This window comes from Microtus pennsylvanicus, chromosome 1 (genome assembly GCF_037038515.1).
Source record: "Microtus pennsylvanicus isolate mMicPen1 chromosome 1, mMicPen1.hap1, whole genome shotgun sequence".
Lineage (NCBI taxonomy): Eukaryota > Metazoa > Chordata > Mammalia > Rodentia > Cricetidae > Microtus > Microtus pennsylvanicus.
The window spans coordinates 77,819,804-77,843,485 of record NC_134579.1 but is presented as its reverse complement, the minus strand read 5'-3'; the positions used below and the strand labels follow the sequence as shown (position 1 = coordinate 77,843,485).

Genomic DNA, 23,682 nt, shown 5'->3' with positions numbered 1-23,682 from the left:
CTCCAGCGCGAGTTCCAGGATAGCCAGGGCTACACAGAGAAACCCTGTCTCAAGAAATAAAAATCCAGCAATCTGGACTGTGGTAATATGTGGTAGCACATACCGTTGTTTCTGGCATTTAGGAGGCAGGGTAGGCTGATCTCTATGATTCAGCATAGCAAGTTTTAGGATAGCCTAGGCTACATAGAGATCTCTCAAAAAACCAGAAAAGGGAGGAATGGGGAGGGTGGAGCAGGGAGAAGTGGGCAGACATAATCCCAGCTCTCAGGAGCAAAGGTAGAATTGCCACAAGTTTAAGGCCAGCCTGGGCTATTAAGACCTTGTCACAAATAACAAACAAACATGACTGGGGAAAAAAATGAAGTATGTATGCATTTTTTCTTAGAAATATAAGCTAGTAGGCAAATTTGAGGGCTGTTTAGGGTGTTGAGATTCCTTCCATTTGGGTTTGTTGGGTTTTTCTGGTAGGCTTTTTGGTTTTGTTGTTATGTGTCTATGAGTACACATGTGTAGTGCCCAAAGATGCCAGAAGGCATTGGATCCTTAGGCTGAATTATAGGCAGTGGTATGAGCTACCCAATATGGCTGTGAACCAGTCACTGCATCTTAGCACAGCAAATACCCGCTCTAACCCATGCTATTGGTGAAGGATGTGGCACCATCTCAGGACTTGACTTCTATGTCATGCGTTTAATGTGTATGCACAGAAACGATGCTAACTTCAGTATATTAGAAGGCAAAGCTATTTGTACTGATGACAGGTGATGCTCATGAGCAGTTTCTGGGTCATTTCTAGAACACTGCAGTTAATAGTAATTGGAGGGAAAAGAGTTGTTTGTGAGGTTTTCTTTTCATCAAACTCTCAAATGCTTTTCTTACTCTCTTTTGATGGTAACATAACTGTCTTCCCTTTTGTGTTGGTGTTATTTATTATTTATTCTCTTGAGTTATAATCTATTCTGTCTGGTATGTAGACCTTTCCCCAGCACCCTTGGACAGTTTCCTGCTGTTCTCTGACATCGGCTGCACTAGACTAGACTGTCTTACATACACCCTCTGCCCCAGACATGGAACAGCCATTTCTCTCAGGAACCCAGATTCCTCTTAATTTGTATGTGTTATTATTTAGGATTTTCATTGTTCCCTTTATTTAGCTTTGGCCCAGAGCAATGGGTATTTTAAACTACAAGAGTTTCAGAAAGAATTACTTAGAATTCTACCTGTTGTATTGTTACTTCAGGGACCAAGTCCCTGGTTCTCTAGTTTCCCAAATCAACTCATTCTTCAGTTTTACTGGTTGACTCCTTTTCCTTCTTTGTTGTATATATTTCTCTTTCTATTTATTTCTGTACCTAACATTTTCTATGAAATTCAGCTTGTTTTCCTTATAGAATCATCTTGCACTATTGTTAACAATAAAATAAAGCAATTACATCATTTCTAACAACTTTAAAAAGAAAATTTATACCTAAGAAACAATAGAGAAGGTGAGAATGTTGGTGCCAACACTACCACTAGAGATGGAGCTTTTCTCAGCCTGATTGATATTAATATTTTTATTCTTTATAAAATGGATAAAATTATTCTAAAAATATAGCAGTGTCCCTATAAGTTTATTTATAACGTCATAAAGACGAGTTAAGTGACATAAACTGAGTATTACTACCCCACCCCCTACCCCAATTTCTTTGGAGTGGGGTTGGAGGTGTTTTTTGCTTTTACTTTTTTTAATATTTATTTATTATGTGTACAATATTCTCAGTATTCTGTCTGCTTGTATGCCTGCAGTCCAGAAGAGGGCACCAGATCTCATTCCAGATGGTTGTGAGCCACCATGTGGTTGCTGGGAATTGAACTCAGGACCTTTGGAAGAGTAGGCAATGCTCTTAACCTCTGAGCCATCTCTCCAGCCCTTGCTTTTACTTTTTATGTGTTTCTCTGTGTAGTCCTGACTGTCCCGGAGCTCACTCTGTAGACCAGGCTGGCCTTGAACTCACAGAGATCCTCCTGCAGCTGCTTCCCGGGCGTACACTACCGCTCTCCAGCAGCATTTCTGAAAGCTAAATTATTGTATTTTATTCTGTGTCTGTGTGTTTTGAAATGAGAGTCCCAAAGATGTTCAGACTCTGGTCTACCACATGGTTATCAGATAAGAAGATTTCATTGTGTTCTTATGGACACCACAGTCTATTACTTTGTCTTCTCTCCTTTTCTGTTACAGGGTTATACCAAGTCCATTGATATTTGGTCTGTGGGTTGCATCCTGGCAGAGATGCTCTCCAATAGGCCTATCTTCCCAGGAAAACATTACCTTGACCAGCTGAACCACATCCTGGGTAAGTTCTTGAGCATGGTTACATAAGACTCACTATAGATGTTGCGTTGTTGATGGTGATGATTTGTTTTGTTTTACTCTTCTCCAATTTAAAAATATTAAGATCTTTTTGTGAAAACTTGTAATGAGGGGTGATTACCAGGCATGGTAAGAAGACATTAAGTGCAGAGTCTTTTCTGTGCTGTAGCTGGTGTAGTAGTAATTTGTTCTTACCTTGACAATTAACAGTTAATATTCTGTCTGATAGGTATTCTTGGATCTCCATCACAGGAAGATCTGAATTGTATTATAAATTTAAAAGCTAGAAACTACTTGCTTTCTCTCCCGCACAAAAACAAGGTGCCGTGGAACAGGCTGTTCCCAAACGCTGACTCCAAAGGTAAATCTGACTTTAGTGATAATGTTTTTCTGTTTACTTTCTCCTATGTGTAGATATCTAGTTTGGTCAGCACCATTTGTTGAAGATGTTTTGTTTTTTCAGTATATAATTCTGACTTCTTTCTCAAAAATCAGATGTCCATAGGTGTGTGGATTTAAGTCTGGGTCTTTGATTTGATCCCGTTTAGAGCTTGAAATAAGAGATTGTGCTATCTCAGGAAGTTCTTTTATTTTATTTTTTTTTACTTATTTTTTTTATCCCTTTTTAAAATTGATTTTTATTGAGCTCTACATTTTTCTCTGCTCCCCTCCCTGCCTCCCCCCCCCTTAGCCATCGCCCAAGGTCCCCATGCTCCAAATTTACTTAGGAGATCTTGTCTTTTTCTACTTCCCATTTACATTAGATGTATGTAATTCTCTCTTAGTGTCCTCATTGTTGTGATAATTTTTTTCTTAAGCTTAGCTTTAGGTTTGCTTATTAGGTTCCAACCTGAAATCTCAGCAAATTAACTTGTAACTATTTAGAATTTTTTATTTAGAAAGTGATGGACTGCCGGGCAGTGGTGGCACACGCCTTTAATCCCAGCACTCGGGGAGGCAGAGGCAGGCGGATCTCTGTCAGTTTGAGACCAGTTTGGTCTACAGAGCTAGTTCCAGGACAGGCTCCAAAGCCACAGAGAAACCCTGTCTCGAAAAACCAAAAAAAAAAAAAAAAAAAAAGAAAGAAAGAAAGAGATGGACTGGAAAGATGTTTCCTTGGGTAAGATTGTGGACCACTCTTGTAAAGAACCTGATAGTTTTTTATATCAGTCTCTATGCCAAATGGTGTTGACATTGTTAGAACTAACTACTAGAGTGCTCTTTCTTCCCTTTTCCCCCCCCCCCCCCCCCTCACATAAACACACACACAATTGGTTGGTGTAAGTGAACAATGTAGAAGAGAGGATCTGAACAGGCCAAGGAGAAGGCAGCTCACAGCTTACCGGCATAGCACTGCTCATCTTCTGTCTTATGACCAAAAAATATCCATACACAGTTTACCTAAAATTTCTGCTTTTAAACAATTGTAAACTCTTATAAATTCTTGTAATAGTTTTTTTAAATTGCAGGAATATTTTTAAAAGGTGAAATTTGTTTCCTAACATTGTTTTCTTTTTTTAAGTAAAAATAAACCTTTATTTAAAAAGCTAAAAAAAAAGGAAACAAGAAACATAATTTTTAAAGTAATTGGATTAAGAGGTTCTGCTTAGTGTCTAAAGTGTAAAAGACAAACCATAAAAAAGTCTATAATCAGCTGATACTATTTTATTTCTAACATTGTTTTCTTAAATGTCATTGTTCATAGTATTGTGTCTGTTCTTTTCATGTTAGTATGTAGATCTGACTTATCTTTAATGATTTTATGTGCTGGGAGTTTAGGATTTCTTGAAGTTTTGTTCTTATTCTGTCCCTCCCCATTTACAGCTGGATCTGGGGACGGGGTCGGGGGTGAGTGAGTTCGCATTCGTGCACTCTAGTCTTATAAGGAGGACAACATTAGATATCGTTTCTCAGATACTGTCTACCTTTTTTTGACAGTGTCTCTAGCTGGCTAGGAAGCCCCAAGGATCTGCTTATCCTCCCGGCCATTAGTGCATTCTGGGGTTGAGATCAGGTCCTCAAACATTCTACCTTCTGTGCTGTCTGCCCCTCGCAACATGGATGGGCCCAAGTTAAGGTTCAGAAATAATTGCTTATAATTTACTTTGGTTAAAGGAGAAACTCTCTGTTTTCATCTCTGATATAGTACAGTTTGTTATTGTAGATAATGAATAATGAGAACCTCAAAATAACTTTGTGGGGAGAGCGTGTTTATGACAGGATCTTTCTGTATAGCCCAGGCTGACCTTGAACTCAAAAGTTACCCTCTTTCCTCAACTCTCAGTTTCTGGGGTTACATTCATAGGCCACCTGACCTAGTTCCAAATAGCTTTTAGTGTTTTGCTGTGGGTATAACAAAATCATATATGTAGAATCATACTGTTATTTGTTAATTTTGAAAATTAGAACTTAACCCATATGACATATTACCTTTTTTAAAAACATTTATTATTTTTTTTATGTGTTGAGGACAGATAACCTGCAAGAATTGGTACTCTTCTTCCACCATATGGGTTCCAGGATTAAACTTAGGTGGTCAGGCTTGGTCGGTTGCTAACCCTAACACATTACGTTTAGACTGGATTTTCAGAATTACTCTCTTAGATAGGTGATTAAGATATAAGTTGACCTGTTCCTAGACTCACCCTTTGTTCCCTTACTCTTTCTCTACAAGCTTTTGGTTTCTATCAGATTGCTTGAATTTTTCATCTTATTTTCCTTAACTTAAAGTCATATAAGAATTGATGCCATTAAAACCCAGGAAATTACCTAGGTGATGGTGGTTCACACTTTAGTCTCAGCACTCATGAGGCAGAGGCAGGCAGATCTATATGAGTTTGGTACCAGTCTAATCTCCAAAGTGAGTTCCAGGACAGCTAGGGTTACACAGGGAAACCCTATCTCCAAAAATAAAGCAGCAACAACAATTAAAAAAGGAACAAAACAGAAAATGAAACGAGTGGTGTAGTATGCAGCTGTAATACCAGAACATGGAAGGCTCGAGCAGGAGGGTAAGTTTTGAGGCCAGTTTGAGCTACATAACAAGTCTGAAGGAAGCCTGGAAACCTGTCTAACAATAACAGCAAAACCCAGGAAGTTAACCTAGAAGTTTACCTGTTAGGTGACTCTAAAGCGTGGGAGGTGGAGAAATGGGCCTTGACAGCACCGAGGACAGTAGAATAGTGTGCAGCTGGAGCACAGCTGCAGCCCAGACACTAACTTGAAACTACTTATCTATAAAATAGGATTGGTAATAGTATTTATGTCATAGGATTATGTGAAAATTCATAATAATACTAGTTGTTTATAACTGTGGATTCTAAGATCCCACAAGTAAAACTTTCTCGTTTATGTATTTTGAAGATCTTTACATATCAGTAGCTTTATAAATGTGCATAGTGTTCTCTTGTAGGGAATACCTTTAAGCAGCCTTATTCAGCCTCATAATAGATGTTGAAGCTCACGTGAGTTACATTTATTGTATTTAACTGTTGAACAAGCCACTCCAAAACTTGGGACTTGGAATAACAGCCAGGTATTTGTTGATTTGGCTGGTTCAGCGACACAGGGAGGATCCTGGTGCCCTCTCGTAGAGTGGTCCAGGGTGGCCTTGCTGTTGGTGCTCACTCTTGTTGTTTCTCCTCACTATGATAGACTAGACTAGGCTTCTGCAGAAGAAGACATCAGAAGCTACAAGATCTTTTTAGAAACTAGGTCTAAGGGCTGGAGAGATGGCTCAGAGGTTAAGAGCATTGCCTGCTCTTCCAAAGGTCCTGAGTTCAATTCCCAGCAACCACATGGTGGCTCACAACCATCTGGAATGAGATCTGGTGCCCTCTTCTGGCATACAGGCATATATGCACACAGAACATTGTATACATAATAAATAAATAGAAACTAGGTCTAACCACGATCTGTCACACTTAGTGAATTAAGTCAAAGTATACTGTTAGCTAGTACAGAAGATAGGAAGAGGGCTGCAGAGATGGCTCAGAGGCTTAGAGCACTGCCTGCTCTTCCAAAGGTTCTGAGTTCAATTCCCAGCAACCACATGGTGGCTCACAACCATCTGGAATGAGATCTGGTGCCCTCTTCTGGCATACAGGCATATATGCACACAGAACATTGTATACATAATAAATAAATAGAAACTAGGTCTAACCACGATCTGTCACACTTAGTGAATTAAGTCAAAGTATACTGTTAGCTAGTACAGAAGATAGGAAGAGGGCTGCAGAGATGGCTCAGAGGCTTAGAGCACTGCCTGCTCTTCCAAAGGTTCTGAGTTCAATTCCCAGCAACCACATGGTGGCTCACAACCATCTGTAATGAGATCTGGTACCCTCTTCTGGCCTGTAGGCATACATGCAGACAGTACTGAGAATATTATATACATAATAAATATATCTTTAAAAAAGATAACAAGAATTGATAGAAGCAATTGCAAAGGGTTGTGTTATATTTAATCCCAGAGAAGTTGTTCGTTTGTTCTGTATCACCCTGGCTGCTGCAGCCCTGAACACAAAATCAACAATAAGAACCTACCTGCAGGGAGCTAATAGCTCTGATTTATATAAAAATGACATAAGAAAATAAATGAATGATATCAAGAAACCTGAGATTTCAATTTTCAAGCTGAAATAGTAGAGGTTTTAAGTATAATAATAATTCATAGAAAAGTGTTATTAAATATAAGAGAAAGTACTCATCTTTACAGTATATGAACACTGAACGATCAGTGAATACTCTCCTTTCCCTACCCTTTAAAACAACAACAAAAAAAAAAAAACAGTGTATCAAAATAGCAGATATTGCGAGTTGAACGTATTTTCTGGTTAAGGCTGTGGGAAATAGAGCAGAACATATGTGGGTTGAGTCTGTGGAGGGAAGTTGGGCAGTTTTGCTTGGATCTTTTGTTCTAACAATTCTAGGTACTCATCTTTTGGTTCTGCCAACATTGAGAGTGGATGTGTATTTAATTTGTTTAGTTTTAATTAATAATGAAATTGAACATCGGGTGGTGGTGGCTCATGCCTTTAATCCCAGTACTCAGGAAGCAGAGGCAGGCAGATCTCTCACCAACTTGGTGTACAGAACGAGTTCTAGGACAGCCAGGCCTACACAGAAAAACCCTTTGGTGGGGGATGAAGTGAGAATTGTTTTACATGGTTGTTGAAAGTTTTTTAATGCTGAATCTTTTGAGCCAGTAATGCTGCAAGTTTCTTCAAAGGAGTCGTAGTTTAGAATTCTCTTCAAGGTGACTTCAGTGAGAGGGAAACAATTATTATAGCAGATGGTACAAGCTAGTTGGAACTTTATTTGGAATACATTTGGTTTAAATTATTGCTCATTCATGAAAATGAATTCCTAAAGAATCAGTGATCAAATGCAGTTTTAAATGATGCTGTGAGTTTGGAGAGGTGGCTCAACAGTTAGAGCATTAGCTGCTTTTGCAGAAGACCCAGGTTCAGTTTCCAGCACACACATTGCTGCTCACAACCACCCACAACTCCAGTTCAAGGGGATCCAATGCCTCTTTTGACCTCTGAGAATACCAGGCACACATGTGGTACACATACAAGCATGTAAGAAAAATATTCATACATAAAATAACAAATCTTAAAACAGTGGTTTTTTTGGTTTGGTTTGGTTTTTTTTTTTATTTTTTTTTATTTTTCGAGACAGGGTTTCTCTGTAGCTTTTTGTTCCTGTCCTGGAACTAGCTCTTGTAGACCAGGCTGGCCTCGAGCTCACAGAGATCTGCCTGTCTCTGCCTCCCGAGTGCTGGGATTAAAGGCGTGCGCCACCACCGCCTGGCTCCGGTTCAGCTTTTTAAATCATACTGTTGAGAACAATATCGGGGTATTCCATGGTTTTCTGAATTCTTCATGTACTTTTTTCCTAAGCTTTAAACACAAACCAAGAAGGGCTGGATATAGATGATTCAGATGTCATTCTTCCATAGGACTCAGGTTTGATTCTCAGCACCCTCATAGAATTGTAACTCCAGTTCGGGGGATCTGACACCTACTGGCTTCTGTGGGCACCAAGTATGCAGTTGGTACACAGATACACTTGCAGGCAAAATATCTATACACATAAATGGATAAATATTTTTTAAAAAATAAGAAAGCAAATATGAAAAAAATAAGTTTGGTTACATAACATTTAAAATAATTTAAAGCCAACAAGATGACTTTTCTGTCAAGTCTGACAGCCTGAGTTTGATCCCTTGGACTACATAGTAGGAAATAACTCATGCACATTGTCCTCTTGACACTCACATATACCTTGGCATCCTTGCGTATGAGCTTGCACACACATTCAAACAAAAACTTTAAGTATGTTTAAGGTTTAAAACATTAGACTGATTAGTTATGGAGATACAGAGAATACGTCTAAACTGAATAGCATTTAAAGCAGTCCGACAGTAGCTGTGATATGGAAGGGAGTACACCGCAATGGTTACTTTTAGAAAGAACCCTGTCTCTCAGTCAATGAACTAAAATACAGTGTGGTTCACATCAAATATTTGGGAATCTTTTAAACTCTGATACTGTGTATGTGAGTCATAATTGGAATCATAAGCTAGCGTGATGTTAGTGCCACAGAGTTGCATTTATTCTGGAACTCAATCACCTCAAACTAAAGACTACTTTGAATGTTGCTTAATCCGTGGCCTTTGAAAAACTTTTTTTTAAAAAAAATGGAGACTGGTCCATATCTGTAACAAATAAGTGCCTAGCTTTCCTATGATGAAATTTGGAGGTAGAGACAAGAGAATCTTCAGAAACTGGCAGGTCAGTTAACCTGGTGCATACAGAAATGAACAGGTAGAAGGGGAGGGCTGACACCCAAGGTTGTATACCTGTGGAGACATTAACAGTAGATTGTATACTTGCACTCACACCAAGCCTGGGAGGAGGGAGTGATTGAAACAGACATCTGTAACACAAAGTGGAGACAGAAATGACTGGACCACTGGAGGGGATGACTCGTGATATGAGCTCAGTGGGGAAGGTTGACTGAGTAGGGAGAAGTCCAGGGATATCACTTCTGGGAACAATCAGAGGAGGAGATCCATAGTCCATCAGTTGAGTAGGCTCTTAAATCAGGAGGAGGCTGTTGAAGGATTTGATGGGGTAGAAATTCTGAAGTTTTGTAGTGTAGCTGAATAGTGTGTTGCTTAGACCCCAGTGTCTCCCTCACCCTTTATTAACTCCTAAACTCAGTACAAGTCTTTGTGCTATTCTGTGTGAAGAAATAAGACATCTATTTAAGAACATTTCTGCCCTATTTGGAATGCATCAGCTTTCTTGAAGAAGAGTATTCATGCACTTATTGGAGCTGTGATCTAAATTAGCCACTTTTAAAAATGGATCTGTCGTGGTGATTTTGAGGCAGTCTTTCTGTCTTTAAACATGATTCTTTTGCATCAGTTCTCAAAGTAGCATGTCTTCAATAAGTTTTAAAAGTTATAAAGGGGTTCTGAGGTTCAAGGTGTGAGGAGCACTGTTACTATGGCAGTTTTGAAAATTAGTTGGTTTTCTCTGGCCCTGTTCAAGTTGAAGTTGCAGTATTGATCCAAGATGAGAATTTAAACAGACCTGGAGAACTAGTTGGCTTGCCCAGGATGTGGCAAGAATAAGGCTGGGCAGGGCAAAAGAATGGAAATCTGTAGTGGCATTTGTATTTTAATAAATAAAGCTTTCATGGAGATGAGAAAAGTAAAACAGCTACACTGGCCAACCTTACAAGTCAGGCAGCAATGGCACACACCTTTAATCGCAGTTGTAGACAGAAGTTTCTTTCCCACTTGGTCCCACAGGAATTGGCTGGCTATGTATATATAACCTTTGAAAGTACTGGAAAATGTGGGATTGTGAGAAGGTATCAGTGATCCTAGTCAGATATAATCTCAGCTTCCAATGGGATATTCAGTCTTTAATGGAAAATAAACTGTAGAAGAAAACATACACATGGTGTAGGAGGTCCTTCTGTTTATGTGTTGCTTTCATTGGTTGAATAAAGAAACTGCCTTGGCCTTTTGATAGAGCAGAACTTAGGTAGGCGGAGAAGACAGAACTGAATGCTGGGAAGAAGAGCAGAGTGGCAGACACCATGTTTCTCCTGTCTGAGATGGACGCTGGTTAAAATCTTGCCGGTAAGCCACAGTCACGTGGCGATACACATTAATGGAGATGGGTTAAGTTAATATGTAAGAGTTAGCCAATAAGAGGCTAGAGATACTGGACCAGTATTTTTTTGTTGTTGTTATTGTTATTGTTTTAAAGGGTAGGGAAAGGAGAGTATTCACTGATCGTTCAGTGTTCATATACTGTAAATAAATATAGTTTCTGTGTGATTATTTCGGGTATAAGCTAGCAAGCCCCCTTCACTCCTGTTACATACACACAACATAGGCAGCCATAATTTGTGCTGAGTAGTAACCACAGATCTCTGGTGTGGGAAGATGCTGCAAAACAGTTTAGGGCTCTCAAAGCCCCTAGTTGGCAGCTGCCTAGGGAGAGCCAGCTTTCTTCAGGTAAGTTGGCCATGCTTACATGCTTGCCCCACACACATGCATATCAGTAACAAAAAAAAAATTGGCTTTGGAGTGAATCTAAGAGAAACACTTTGTCCTAACCGTGTGTGCATGAGTGCACAAATATATATGCTCACATTTTTGTGTGAGTTTGCCTGGAGGTTAGCATCTGGTGTCTCCAGTTGCTTTCTACCTTATTTGGATATGTGAGTATAGTATATGGATGTCTGTACGCATAGCTGTGTGGGTGATGTTGCTTAATTATATGTTTGTGGAGGCCAGAGGCCTTTGTTGGGTATCTTACTGAACTACTTTTCACTTTACTGGACCTGTAGCTAACCAATTCAGCGTGAGTGACTGACCAGCAAGCCTCTGGAGTCCCTTTGACTCTGCCTCCTTGCTCTGGTAATCCCACTCTTGAGCCTGGCTTTTTTTTTTTTTTTTTTTTTTTTTTTTTGGAGAGATCCAAACTCAAGGCCTGTGGTTATAGAGGCCATATCCCCAGCTCTATACTTTTGATATCTACAAAGCTGAGTAACATAGGAAATGTCAAAGTTTAGTAAGCATAACTTTACTCCTTTGGCTGTCCATTCCTCTTATTTGAGTATTAGTATCTGTGATTGTTGTGTGGTCAGCATTTATGTTCACATAGTCACAAAAGATTTACAGTAAGAGCCAGGTGGTGGTGGCACACGCCTTTAATCCCAGCACTCGGGAGGCAGAGGCAGGCGGATCTCTGTGAGTTCGAGGCCAGCCTGGTCTACAAAGGGAGTTCCAGGACAGGAACAAAGGGCTACAGAGAAACCCTGTCTCGAAAAACCAAAAAAAAAAAAAAAAAAAAAGATTTACAGTAAGGCTGGAGAAATGCCTAAGTAGTTAAGAATACCAGCTGCTCTTCCCAGAGAACTCAGGTTCAACTTCCTGTACCCACATGGCTGCTCACAATCATCTGTAACTTCAGTCCCAGGGAGAATCCAATTTCCTCTTCTGACCTCAGTGTACATTGCCCTCAGATGGTGTACAGCATGTATGTAAAACACCCATACACCTGTTTTTTTAAAGAGAGATTTAACAGTGATACTCCACTGTCTTAAGGGTCAGCTTAGTAGAAGATGGAAAACATTTGCTAATGAGCTCTGCTTCTCACCACTGTAAAATTTTTTCTCTTTGTAGCTCTGGACTTACTGGATAAAATGTTGACATTTAACCCTCACAAGAGGATTGAAGTTGAACAGGCTCTGGCTCACCCATACCTGGAGCAGTATTATGATCCAAGTGATGAGGTAAGAGCCCATGCTCCTGGCTGATGCATCATAGATGTTTGTTTAGTAGTCAGCAGAAGCTTTAGCCGTCCCCTTGTCAAAATTTTCCGAGGAACACAATGCCATGCCCACCTTTTCTCTCTGAGGCTGTCAGGCACAGCGGGTAAAAGCATTGCATGTAAAGGAGGGCGGCTGCACCACTGTGGAACATGGAAAAAGGAAGGTGGGACCAAGACAGCTTACAAATGAAAGTGTTTCATTTGGGGCTCATAGTTCCAAAGGTTAGAGTCCGTGATCATCTTGGCAGGGGCACAGCAACAGGCAGACACAACACTAGAGTAGTAGGTGAGTGCTCACATCTTGAGACAAAAGCACAAAGCAGAGGGAGGTAACTCAAAAGCCTTCTGAAACCTCAAAGCCCTTGACACACCTCCTCCACCAAGGCCACAGCTTCTAGTCTTTCCCAGATAGTTCCACCAACTGAGGACTAAGTATTCAAGCATGAGCCTATGCTTCCCACAGCTAAAATTGGAATGGCTTGTGGCAGAAAGACATAGATGAATTATGTCCTGAGGGTTGAGGGTGAAGAGATAGGCAGTCTTCTGTTGTGACAGCAAGTAGAGTTAGGTAGCCAGTGACTCACACTGACCTCATGACTCTTCCCATGAATCCAGAGGTAGATGTGATAGCTCCTGAGAACAGACCCATGTACTTTATACCATGCTTTCTCCAGAGCAGACCCAGTGCCTTGCTTCTCTGGATCCCCTGGCCAGCTCCAGTTTAAGCTTTGTTCATTCAAGAATAACCAAAGAAGATACAAAGTGAATTAAAATTTTAGGTTTTTCTACTTGGGGACTTCTATGCATAGAAAACACAACCTGTTCTTAATGTAGGAAAAAGCAAGTAGAGCATTCAAATTAAGATGCAAAAGACAAACATAGCTAAAAGTGATAAGATGGAAGAATGTAGAAATAAAGATGTCTTAGAGTTTTATTGCTGTGAAGAGACACCATGATGTCAGCAACTCATATAATGGAAAACATTTAATTGGGCTGATGTACAGTTTCAGAGGTTCAGTTTATTACCATCATGGTGGGACTTGGTGGCATACAGACATGGTGTCTAGGAGATGAGAATTCTGTCTGCTTCTTGATCTGCAGGCAGCTGAAGTGAACTGTGTCCCATACTTGAGCATCTGAGACCTCAAAGCCCACCTCCACAGTGACACACTTCCTCCAAAAAAGGCCATGTGTTCTAATAATAGTGCCGAGCATTCAAACACATGAGTCTGTGGAGGCCATTCCTATTCACAACACAACACAAAATGTCTTTTTTAAGTGATGTTCCCTTCCACATCCAAGACCACCCTTCAAGCACTTGAGGCAGCTTGCAACATACCTACAGTGTGATGACAAAGAAGTCAGTGGGAACTCAGAGAGCTCAGACTCTCCTCATTTCCTTGAACTGGGTATTTATTTCCTAAAGTGCTAGTGTTATCCTCAAACAAACTGAGGCAGTACATGACATGCATAGGATGCTTTGTGTGGTCCTGCACACTCACTGTCCTTGAGGGACAGATGTTCTCTTGAGGATGGGAATTCTTTTCACATAAATATATAGTATTTATGACCATGGATGAGGATTAAGTACTACAGAAGATCTGGAGGTCTAGGTAAATACTGATTGATAGCTGACATCATTGTCTGTCATTTTAGTCCTGTAATATTTTGATTTTGGTTGTAGGCATTTAAAATAAAAATATGGGTCAAGTGGTGGAGGCATATGACTTAAAATCCCAGCACTTGGGAGTCAGAGACGGACTTGAGTTCTGCGTTTGAAAACAGCCAGGCTACACAGAGTAACTCTGTCTCAAAAAAAAAAAAAATTGGGGCCAGCAAGATGGTTCAGTGGGTAAATGCAGTTAAATATCTATTCCAAGCTCCAATGAAAAATGTTTTTTCAAGAAATCAAATATGGTGCGAGGGTATTGTTCACTTGATCTTGTTCTCCCTGTCATGAATGTAGTTCTGGTGTCAGTCCCCAGCCATGCATAACAGAGCATGATGGTCATGTCTGCTCTAATCCCAGTGCTCTGGAGATGTGAAGATCACAGTGAAAGGCTTCATAGAGGATTTCAGGACAATTTGGGATACATGAGTTCCTGTCTCAGGTGGCTAGCACTTATAATCAAAGTATTTAGGAGGCTAGGGCAAGAAAATTATAAATGTAAAACCAAACTTGACATAAGTAAAACTGTGTCAAAAAGTCTTTAAGTTAGGATAAAGAAAATATTTCCTGCCCAGTTTTATATTTTTCTATATCTAATTTTTTAATTATTTTTATTTTATATACATTGGTGAGTAAAGTAGGATGCATTTACTTATATAGACATGGGTATTTCTCCACAATACTAATCTTCATATAATTCAAATGTATTTGTCTTAGTGTAACATTTTTTGTTTTGTGATACTAGGCATTGAACCCAGGTCTCAAGTGATCTACCCTGAGCTTACATCCCCAACTCTTTTTGCTGTAAGACAAGTTCTTGCTAAGTTTTCCAGGCTGACCTCACATTCAACAGTCCTCTTGCTAGTTTTGTTTTTGTTTATATAAAACCACCTCTACTTTTGTTACTGAGATATTTAGTACCTTTAAAACATTTGAAAATCCTTCTAGGGGATGTGATAAGTTCAAGAAATTCTCAAAATAACCATGGTTATGCCCCCTCTCTGTGTGCAGAACTTCGCACATGCTACCACTTAGCTACACACTTTTCAGATTTTGTGAGGCATTGATCCTATTGTATAAATTTCAGAATTTAAGCCAGTAAATCACTGCCTTGACCATGACAATGTGTGACTAGTAAATATTGTTTTTGTCTTAAAGCCCATTGCTGAAGCACCATTCAAGTTTGACATGGAATTGGATGACTTACCTAAGGAGAAGCTCAAAGAACTCATTTTTGAAGAGACTGCTAGATTCCAGCCAGGATACAGATCTTAAATTGGTCAGGTATCTAGAACTTTAACTATACAGTTAACCCCCTAGCAAGGGAGAGATGGTACAAGTTAAAAACATCTTTAGAAGGAAAAAGGAATTCAGTTGTTTCTCCCTTGGATTGATAGAGCTTTCCTTCTGATTGCTTCATGGTGTGAAATGAAGAAATTAGACTTCATCTTTCACAGATATGAGGACATGAAATAAAGTGGCAGCTCTTAGACACTATGACAGTGATGTGTATTGTGGGGGTGGGGTATATGTGAGAACATTACTCGGGAAGGAATAGCTTTGAGGCATTTACTCCTGAAAAACCTTATTTTACTTTATATGACATTTTAAATGTTCAGAAATTCTATTGTGTAACTTTCATGGCCTTGGGACTGTGTGGTTGGTTGGTTGGTTGGTTGGTTGGTTGGTTGGTTGGTTGGTTGGTTGGTTGTGGTGTTAAGGATTGGATCCAAGGCCTCATGCATGCTAAGCAAGTGTACTACTGAGCTACACTTCTAAGACTTGAGAAGAGGGAAAGGGGGTTAAAGGATAATGGATGAATATGCTCAAAATACATTATCATGTATGAAAATTTCAGTAAAACCCATTATGTATAATTAATATATAATAAAATACATTTAAAAATAAAGATTTGAAAAGATAAAATTTTATTCACTAAACACTGTAACTAAATGGAAGCCATTCATGACAAACACTGATAAAGAGAATTACATGTAGGAATTAAGCAAACTAGGAAAACAGTGAGTGTGTGAGGGGAGGATCATGGAGACTGTGCAGAAGACATCGAGGAAAGGAAGGAGAGAGGAGCACAGCATGGGAAGAGAGAAAAAGTAATAAACAGTCCTATAACTGGGCAGTGGTGGTGCACTTTAATCCCAGCACTTGAGACGCAGAGGCAGGTGGATCCCTGTGACTTTGGTCTATGAAGTGAGTTCCAGGATAGCGAGAAATGTTTCACAGAGAAACCCTGTCTCAATTGGGAAAAAAAAAAAGGAACGAAATGGATTTCATGCTGTGATGCTGTGGCTTCATGTTTTGGAGGATTCAGTTGGGGATCGGAACGTGGTACTTCTTGTGCTGGCTGGAAAGCATGAGTGGTCACTGCTTTTAGAGAGGAGGGGTCTCTTGTTAAGCTTTGTGTGTCCATAGTAGCAGTCGGGTCTCTGGCTGTCCCTCCATCTTCTGTCTTATAACTCAAGGTAGTCCATCACTTTGTATTCTTTTCCATAATCCTTTAAATTAGAACTAAAGATTATTTGAAAGTTAATTTACTCTTTAGGAGTCATGTTCCTTCCCATCCTCTCCATCACACCATCACCACAGTACCAAGTTGTATTAGGGATTACTTGTCCCTCTTGTCTGTACTCAGGGGGATGAATGGACCTTGTTGGCAGCTCTGTTCATCCTGCAGTTCTTGTTCGTTCTGTGTTCTTGGGCAGATTCCCTCTTGAATAAAGTACAGCTGCAGAAGAAGTAATCCACAATGTTTGAGTTTTCCAATTGTCTTCCCCAGATAAAACAGATCCAAAAGAAATAGCCCAAGTACTTAAGCTAGAGAGTCTCCTGATGGACCTGATCCATAAATGTCACTGTGCCAGATACCACTGTTACTGGTTTACACATGGAGTATGGGCTAGAGAAACTGAGAAAAGCTTTCTTGAGGCAAAGTCTAGACTGATCTCTCAGAAGGATCTGTATGTTCCTAGACTGAACTTCATGAACTTAGGTACGTAAGGGAGAATATGGTAAAATAAGAGAAAATAGAATTTGTGCTAGAATGTAAAACAGTGAGGTAAAGCATTCTAGATGCGACTGAAGTACTAACAAGGGAAAAGACCTAGAGAAGCAGCATGAAAGGAGCTGGTGTAGCCTTCAGCAAACAGTCCTGTCCGTGGCCACTGCAGACAAGGTGGTGTTGACAAGAAACCAGTAATACTATTACAGCAGTTTAGTGCTGGAGAGCCATATATGCTTAAAGCTTGGTATTTTCCCAGTGCTTTCAGCGACAATTTTCAACTATTCTGGAGAATTAAAAAAAAAATTAAGTAAATACTCATATCCCACCACCAGGTGCCATGGACGTTTGACTGTGCTCATTTTCTCCTCTTACCAGTCTGTCTCTTCCGCCGTCTACCTATGAACCCATCTCATTTATTTCATACATTTCAACGAGAAATTGCCGTCTATAGTGACTTACAGTTTATTCCTTTAACATTAAAATAAGGGGCCAGAGGAATGGCATCCACATGGTGGTCACAACCACCTGTAACTCCAGTTCCAGGGGATCCTCCTCCCCCCTCTTGCAGGCTCCATGGTCACTGTACACACACATAAAACACCCATACACATAAAATAAATGATAATTTTTTAAATTAAAAAAAGTAAAAATCCAGAAGGTAGCACTGAAGTGTATGCTGACAGACAGGTCCTCTCAGGTTCATTTTGCATGTGATCATACTCCTCAGTCTTAGTCATAGATCTAAGAACTTGACAACAGTATTAAGAAATGTTTTTGAGCTCAGACAAGCTCCAAGCTGAGGATAGGGAGTGCTGAGAGATAAAGGGACATTAGAGGGAGGGGCATACAACTGGAAGTTGTACCCTCAAACACCTGCTGCCTGGGGCTAGCTTTCAGGTGTCCTTCTGTGGCCTGCGCAGTTCTGAAAGGTGGGGAGGGTAGTTGCATTTTGCAGGTGGATTACTAAGAGCATTACCCTCTGCTCCCTTTGTTTCCTAGAAGATAAAAGCATTTTAGGGCCTCATTAACCTGTCAGCCTAGTTGACCTATGGCACATATCCTTACCACCCTGACTGGGGGGTGAGGGGGGCGAGGGGGCAGGATTTCTCTGTGTGTCCCTGGCTAACCTTGAAATCACTCTGTAGATCAGACTGGCATCAAACTCAGAAAAACACTGGCCCTGCCTCCTGAGTGCTGGGATTAAAGGCATGTGCCACCACACATCTGGCCTCCACCCTGTCTCTTGAGTGGCAGGTGAAAGCCATATCCCTGAAGTTGCTTGCGACCTATCAAAGCAACACTGCCAGATCTTTGTGCTAGTATATCAAGTCAGTAAAATTCCAAAGAGAATATCTTCCTAATATTAGAAGCACTTGGTCACTATACCAGCCCAACTAGATTTCCTTTTCAGAATCGGATACAACATAGGACTTACATGGCAGCGCTTTCTCTTCTCAGAGGTAGTAGAAAATGATGGGTACTAACGAGGCTGACCTGTTCTGTGCAGTGAGTACTCTGGCAGCCTGAGTGTCGGCCATGTGTACCCCAGTAGTGTGAACTTGAACAAGCCCTCCAAGAACTCCTAATACTCAGGGCTTTGGGGGCCCTGACTCAGTCACTGGACTGCATTATGGTGAGAGTAGATTGTTGTATGGTCTCTCCCAAGTAAAAACATACTTCAGAAAAGTAAAGAGATATGACTTGTGTTTTTCTATAGTGACATTACAGATGACCGGCCGTATGCAGGCTGCTGGAGGGGAGGGAGAGGTGTCTTGCTGAGCACAGACAGATGAATGTTTTGTTGACCAGAAGATAGATGACAAGCCATTGACCTGAGTGCTTCATTTCACCTTCTAGCATGGAGACCAGCTACAGCTTCTTACCTTTCAGTATCCCAGCCTACTGCTCTCACTGCCCATCAGGAAGACAAAACTTGGGCACTAGCAACCCCATCGTCCCATTGCAAGCATAGGTGACTGTCCTGCCTGTTCATCTAGCAGAAAGGGAACTTTCTAAGATAGGAAGGTCTTTTCAGTAGAGAGGCAATATTTTAAAAAGATCCTTTAAACTCTGGTGTTTGGCTGTTGGAGTGGAGGGTGCTACATTGTTAATGAAGGGTATTTGGGGAAGCCAACAATGCTGTGAGTATGATTAAATGTGGGCATGTGTCTTCCCTTAGTCCCTCTTGTCTTAGCGTTTCTATTGCTGTGAAGAGATACCATGATTGACAACGCTTATAAAGGAAAACATTTAGTTGGGGCCGGTTATCAGCATGGCAGTATACAGGAAGACATGGTGCTGGAGCGGTAGCTGAGTTCTACATCCACATTGGCAGGCAGCAGGAAGAGAGACTGAGCCACTAGGCCTGGCTTGAGCTTCTGAGACCTCAAAGCCCACCTCAAGTAACACACTTTTTCCCACAAGGCCACACTTTGTGGTAACACCACCCCCATATGGAGGGGCATTTTCATTCAGACCAACACACTGTACTAATTCAACTCTTAAAAATTGTCTGAAAAATCGGCCAGTGGTGGCTCATGCCTTTAATCCCAGCACTCAGGAGGTAGAGGCAGGTGGATCTCTGAGTTTGAGGCCAGCCTTGTCTAAAGAGCTAGTTCCAGGATAGGCACCAAAGTTAGAAACCGTGTCTGGTTGGCGGGGGCGGGGAGTGTCTGAGAAAGATGGCTGTGAAATGAGGCCACGTTCCAGCCTTCAGGACCCGCATGTTAGAGATGTCATGTATGTGACCTTTTTAAGGCTCTATATTCCCATTACATTTTACCTTGCTGTTTTGTACTGTTACTGTTATTGTGACATGGCTCAATCCTTACTCCTGAGTTTGTCTTTTTTTTACAGGACAAGGGCTCAGAGGACTGGACGTGCTCAGATGTCGGTGTTCCTCCCAGTTCTTGACCCCTGGTCCTGTCTCCAGCCCGTCTCAGCTTACCCACTCTGACTCCTTTGAGCCGCTTGGAGGGGCAGTTTCTGGTAGTAGTGGCTTTTATACTTTCACAGAATCCCTTTGTCCAGAGATGCTTCCTGGTGGCACCAGTGCCCTGCAGCAGTGTGCACGTTGAGTGCATTTACTGCATACTGTTGCTTAGTCACTAACTGCTTTCTGGTTTGAAAGATGCAGTGGTTCCTCCTCTCCTGAATCCTTTACATGTCATCCTGCTGAACCATGCAGCCTCACCAGAGCGAGAGTCTTTCCAAACTGGCCCCAGTCACTGGCTCTCGCTTTACAGTAAAGAATGCTATTACATAAGGCACTTTAAGTCAGTGACAGCTCAAAATTTGCACTTCATCGGTTGACTAGTAACTGTCTACCCAGAGCAGGAGCTTGTGGACATCCCTGGATGGTATTGCAGGCTGCAGGGGCATGTGCTTCTGTCATGGGAGTCCTTTGGGGGCATTTTTCTATGTATCATGTTAGTTCCATATTTAAGGTATGTGCTATTTACCCAGCTTCTAAAAAATTGATCATTGTTCTAGAAAGGAAGCCTTGCGCTGGCAATGTTATTCTACAGGTTTTCTTGTACTGTAATGGAGGTACACTTGCCAACATGTTAGGTGCTGTCCTTAACCAGAGATTTAAAGTAACAGCTGTGCTTGTCATTTGCTGCAAGATGAATAAGCACTGAGCTCTAGAAGTTTCTGGTGAAGTAGAGAGCAAGCTGACCTAGATGTTCAGGGAGGAGCTCCATATATACCTTGAGCTGTTTCACACAGAAGGCTGTTTGCGTAACCACATTCACTGCCTTGGGATTTAGCTAAGAGGAACGCTGCGTCTTTAAATGAGAAAGTGTACAGTTCTTCTCTTACAGCATGTCAGCATCTCCAGCCCACTTTCCAGCAGTATAATGACTTGTAATAAAGCCTTCATGAGCTCTCATCATGAGGCTCTGTTCTGTTGCCAAGTTGAGGTGTTTCTGGTACTGCTGAGTTAATGTCATAAAAAACTAGCAGTAACTGTTCGAGCTCTCTCCTCTTTACTGATTGCCTCTATTCTGTTCCTGCGCTGTGTGCTGTGGAGTTGATGGTGTTATCCCAGTGCAGTGCCTCCTGACCCCCTCACTGCTCTCTGGTGAGAAGTTTGCCTTGTTCCATACTTACTGTGCCCTTGCATGACTGTTAAGGCTTTCTGTGCAGAGATCACTGTCTAAGTGTCACAGCCTATGATTGAGCAAAATCTATTGTGACCTCTGAGTTGTTTTCCACAGAGAGACTGCTACCCAGAAGATAACTTAGGAAAGATAATTCTAGTGTTAGGTTTTCATTTCTCAGCCGTCTTTTTTGTTTTTCTCCCTTGTTTTTTGACAGCAATGGAGAATGGATTCTATATAGACTGCCTGCTAGTATGAACAGCAATGCACTTGTAACTCATGGAAATAAATGTACATCTTTTTATCTTTACACCGATGATACGATTCAGTGTTGATTTCCTCTGGATCGGTGTGTCTTAAGTGGATAGTCATAATCAATTTGTGCTTCAGACAGAAATGTTCCTGGGCCTCATTCCACTCCTCCACCCACCTCCTCCCTGCACTGCCCCACACAGTTGTTTATGTAAGATGGCTTAGGTCCTCTACCCAAGCGTGATGGTGCACACCTTTAGTCCCAGCACTCAGAAGGCAGAGGCAGGTGGCTGTCTGTATTGGAGGCCAGCCTGGTTTACATAGCAAAGTTCAGGACTACATAGGCCCAGCCTTAAAAAGCAAGTAAAAGAAAGGTCCTCTCCTCATTGTCTGGACAGCAAATGATTCTGACATAGTCCAAACAAAGCAGGCTGGAATCTGGTTCCTTCTGAAAAGGGCCTTCCTGCCTGTGTGACCCTAGAGCTATGAGAAGGGCTGCTCAGAGCCCACGGTACCTGCTGCAAGGTTCAAAGTGACACACACCTCACCTGCCTGCAGCATGGCTGACTCCTCCTCACAAACCAGATCTCGATTCTTGCCCTAAGTACCTGCCTTTCACTTCCACACATGAAGTCACTCAGCTCTAATAATACACTAGTAGTGAGTTTTCATTGTTCTTTTTTCTTTTTTAAAGCATTGACAGTTTTCCTACTTATTTCTTCTTTATATTTCTAAGGGAGGTTTTACTTTAATTTGCAATCTTCTAAATAAGGAAACCATAACCTCACCTTCTAGACTGAGCTGTCTGCACTCCCATTCCTGGTACTGTGGGGTGAGATTAGCCTGAAACCACTCACTGCATCTTACAGCCACTCGCTGTACCACAACTAGGATAGCTTTCATTGTGTGCATGGCATGTGACACCCCCGAGGCCATGTAGCCTCTGTAACTGTGACAGCTGTCACGTATGGTCACACTCATGACTTTGGTTCTTCTCACATTTCCAAGATACACTGGTGACATTGAGTGCCTCCATTATGTATATACACAGATAAGCTATCAGGTGGTGGGGTTTTCCATGTCTGAAAATTTGAGCAGAACACTGGTGAGAAAATTATGCTCCTTTTAGTTAGTTGAAGAAGACACCTGCCCAACAATCCAAGACAGATTATGAGCATTCTGCCCAGTGTTGAGCCAACACTGACCTACATTGAGGCCTCTCAGTAAAGAATGGTGTGTGTGCATGTGTGCTCGCTCACCTCATTCCTGCTCCTGTGAGTGGGATAGCACAGTGGGGTGGAGGTGACCGTTAGCTTTGACAAGCTGTGCACTAACAGCAGATGTCTCTGAGGGATCACAAAGGTCGACCATCCACACTGCATGCCACATAGTGTTCAGACCACTTAGGGGAGTTTCATCTGCTTATAACACTTATGTTAATATTAATAGTTACATTTGAATTTTTGGTGACTTACATAGTATGGTAATGGTATGTTAATACACAAACTCATATATGCATATGCTTTGGGTCCATCATAATTCTTTTATATTTGTAAATCAGTGTTTTGGAACAATCCCAAGTTTAAGGGAAATATTTTTGTAAATGTAATAATGGTTTTGAAAATCTGAGCAGTTCTTTTGCTTATGCATTTTTAAAGCATTTGAGCTTTAAAATTGTTGTGCTACTGTGTGAAATATGGTACCTAAGACCCAGAAGAGAAATGTGAAAGAGGGGAGTCAGTGTGACTTCTCATACAGTGTCCAGCTTGACATAGTGGATCAACAACAGCAGGATCAGAGTCTCTAGGGTTGCTTCAGGTTTACCTAAAGCTTGTTGCCCTTTTGTGCCATTTATCCCTGCAGAACACTCCAGAAGTTCTTACACTGCTTTGTATCTGCTTTGTACTGTTGGTACATTTTTGGTATTGTATCCCAAAATGCATAGATTATTTAGGATAATGGTAAGTTTAAAAAAAATAAATGTTGAAGGAAGATTTTATTAAGAATCTAAATGTTGTTTCATTATATTGTTAAACTTGAGCATTTATCTGTGATTTATGTGATTTGGTTAATGTGTATAAAAATTGTAAGAGAAGTTTATATTTCATCTTAATTCTTTTGATGTTGTAAACGTGCTTTTTAAGAGATATTATTTGAATGTTTATGGCACCTGACTTGTAAAAAGAATTACAAAAAAAATTCTTAGAATCATTAAATTGTGTCACTGTGTTACCAGGTAACGGTGCTGTTCAGTACGGTGTAGTTGTTCCACATAGCATGCCTGCTGACTTGGACTCTACTGTAGCTGTTAGTAGTAGTCACAGATGGATGCTCTGGGTAACTCTGAGTATTCTGTTGAGACCTTGGTTATGGGGAAGGAGAAGGCCCCTCCATCCCCCGCCCCAACCCCTGGCCTTCAG

At 41.0% G+C, this 23,682-nt stretch overlaps 1 protein-coding gene across 2 annotated transcripts in view; it reads left to right on the top strand.

Moving 5' to 3' along the window:
* Mapk1 (mitogen-activated protein kinase 1) overlaps positions 1-21,326 on the top strand; it is a 66,414-nt gene extending 45,088 nt beyond the window's left edge. The window contains exons 5-9 of one of the 2 annotated variants that reach the window (XM_075970467.1): positions 2,222-2,336; positions 2,583-2,714; positions 12,072-12,181; positions 15,047-15,172; positions 19,764-21,326. In XM_075970467.1, the coding sequence (XP_075826582.1) occupies positions 2,222-2,336; positions 2,583-2,714; positions 12,072-12,181; positions 15,047-15,163 (474 nt within the window). In that variant the 3' untranslated portion in view covers positions 15,164-15,172; positions 19,764-21,326. The remainder of the gene's footprint in view (positions 1-2,221; positions 2,337-2,582; positions 2,715-12,071; positions 12,182-15,046; positions 15,173-19,763) is intronic. The other variant, XM_075970476.1, reaches the window with a different exon arrangement.
* Positions 21,327-23,682: the final 2,356 nt, after the last annotated feature.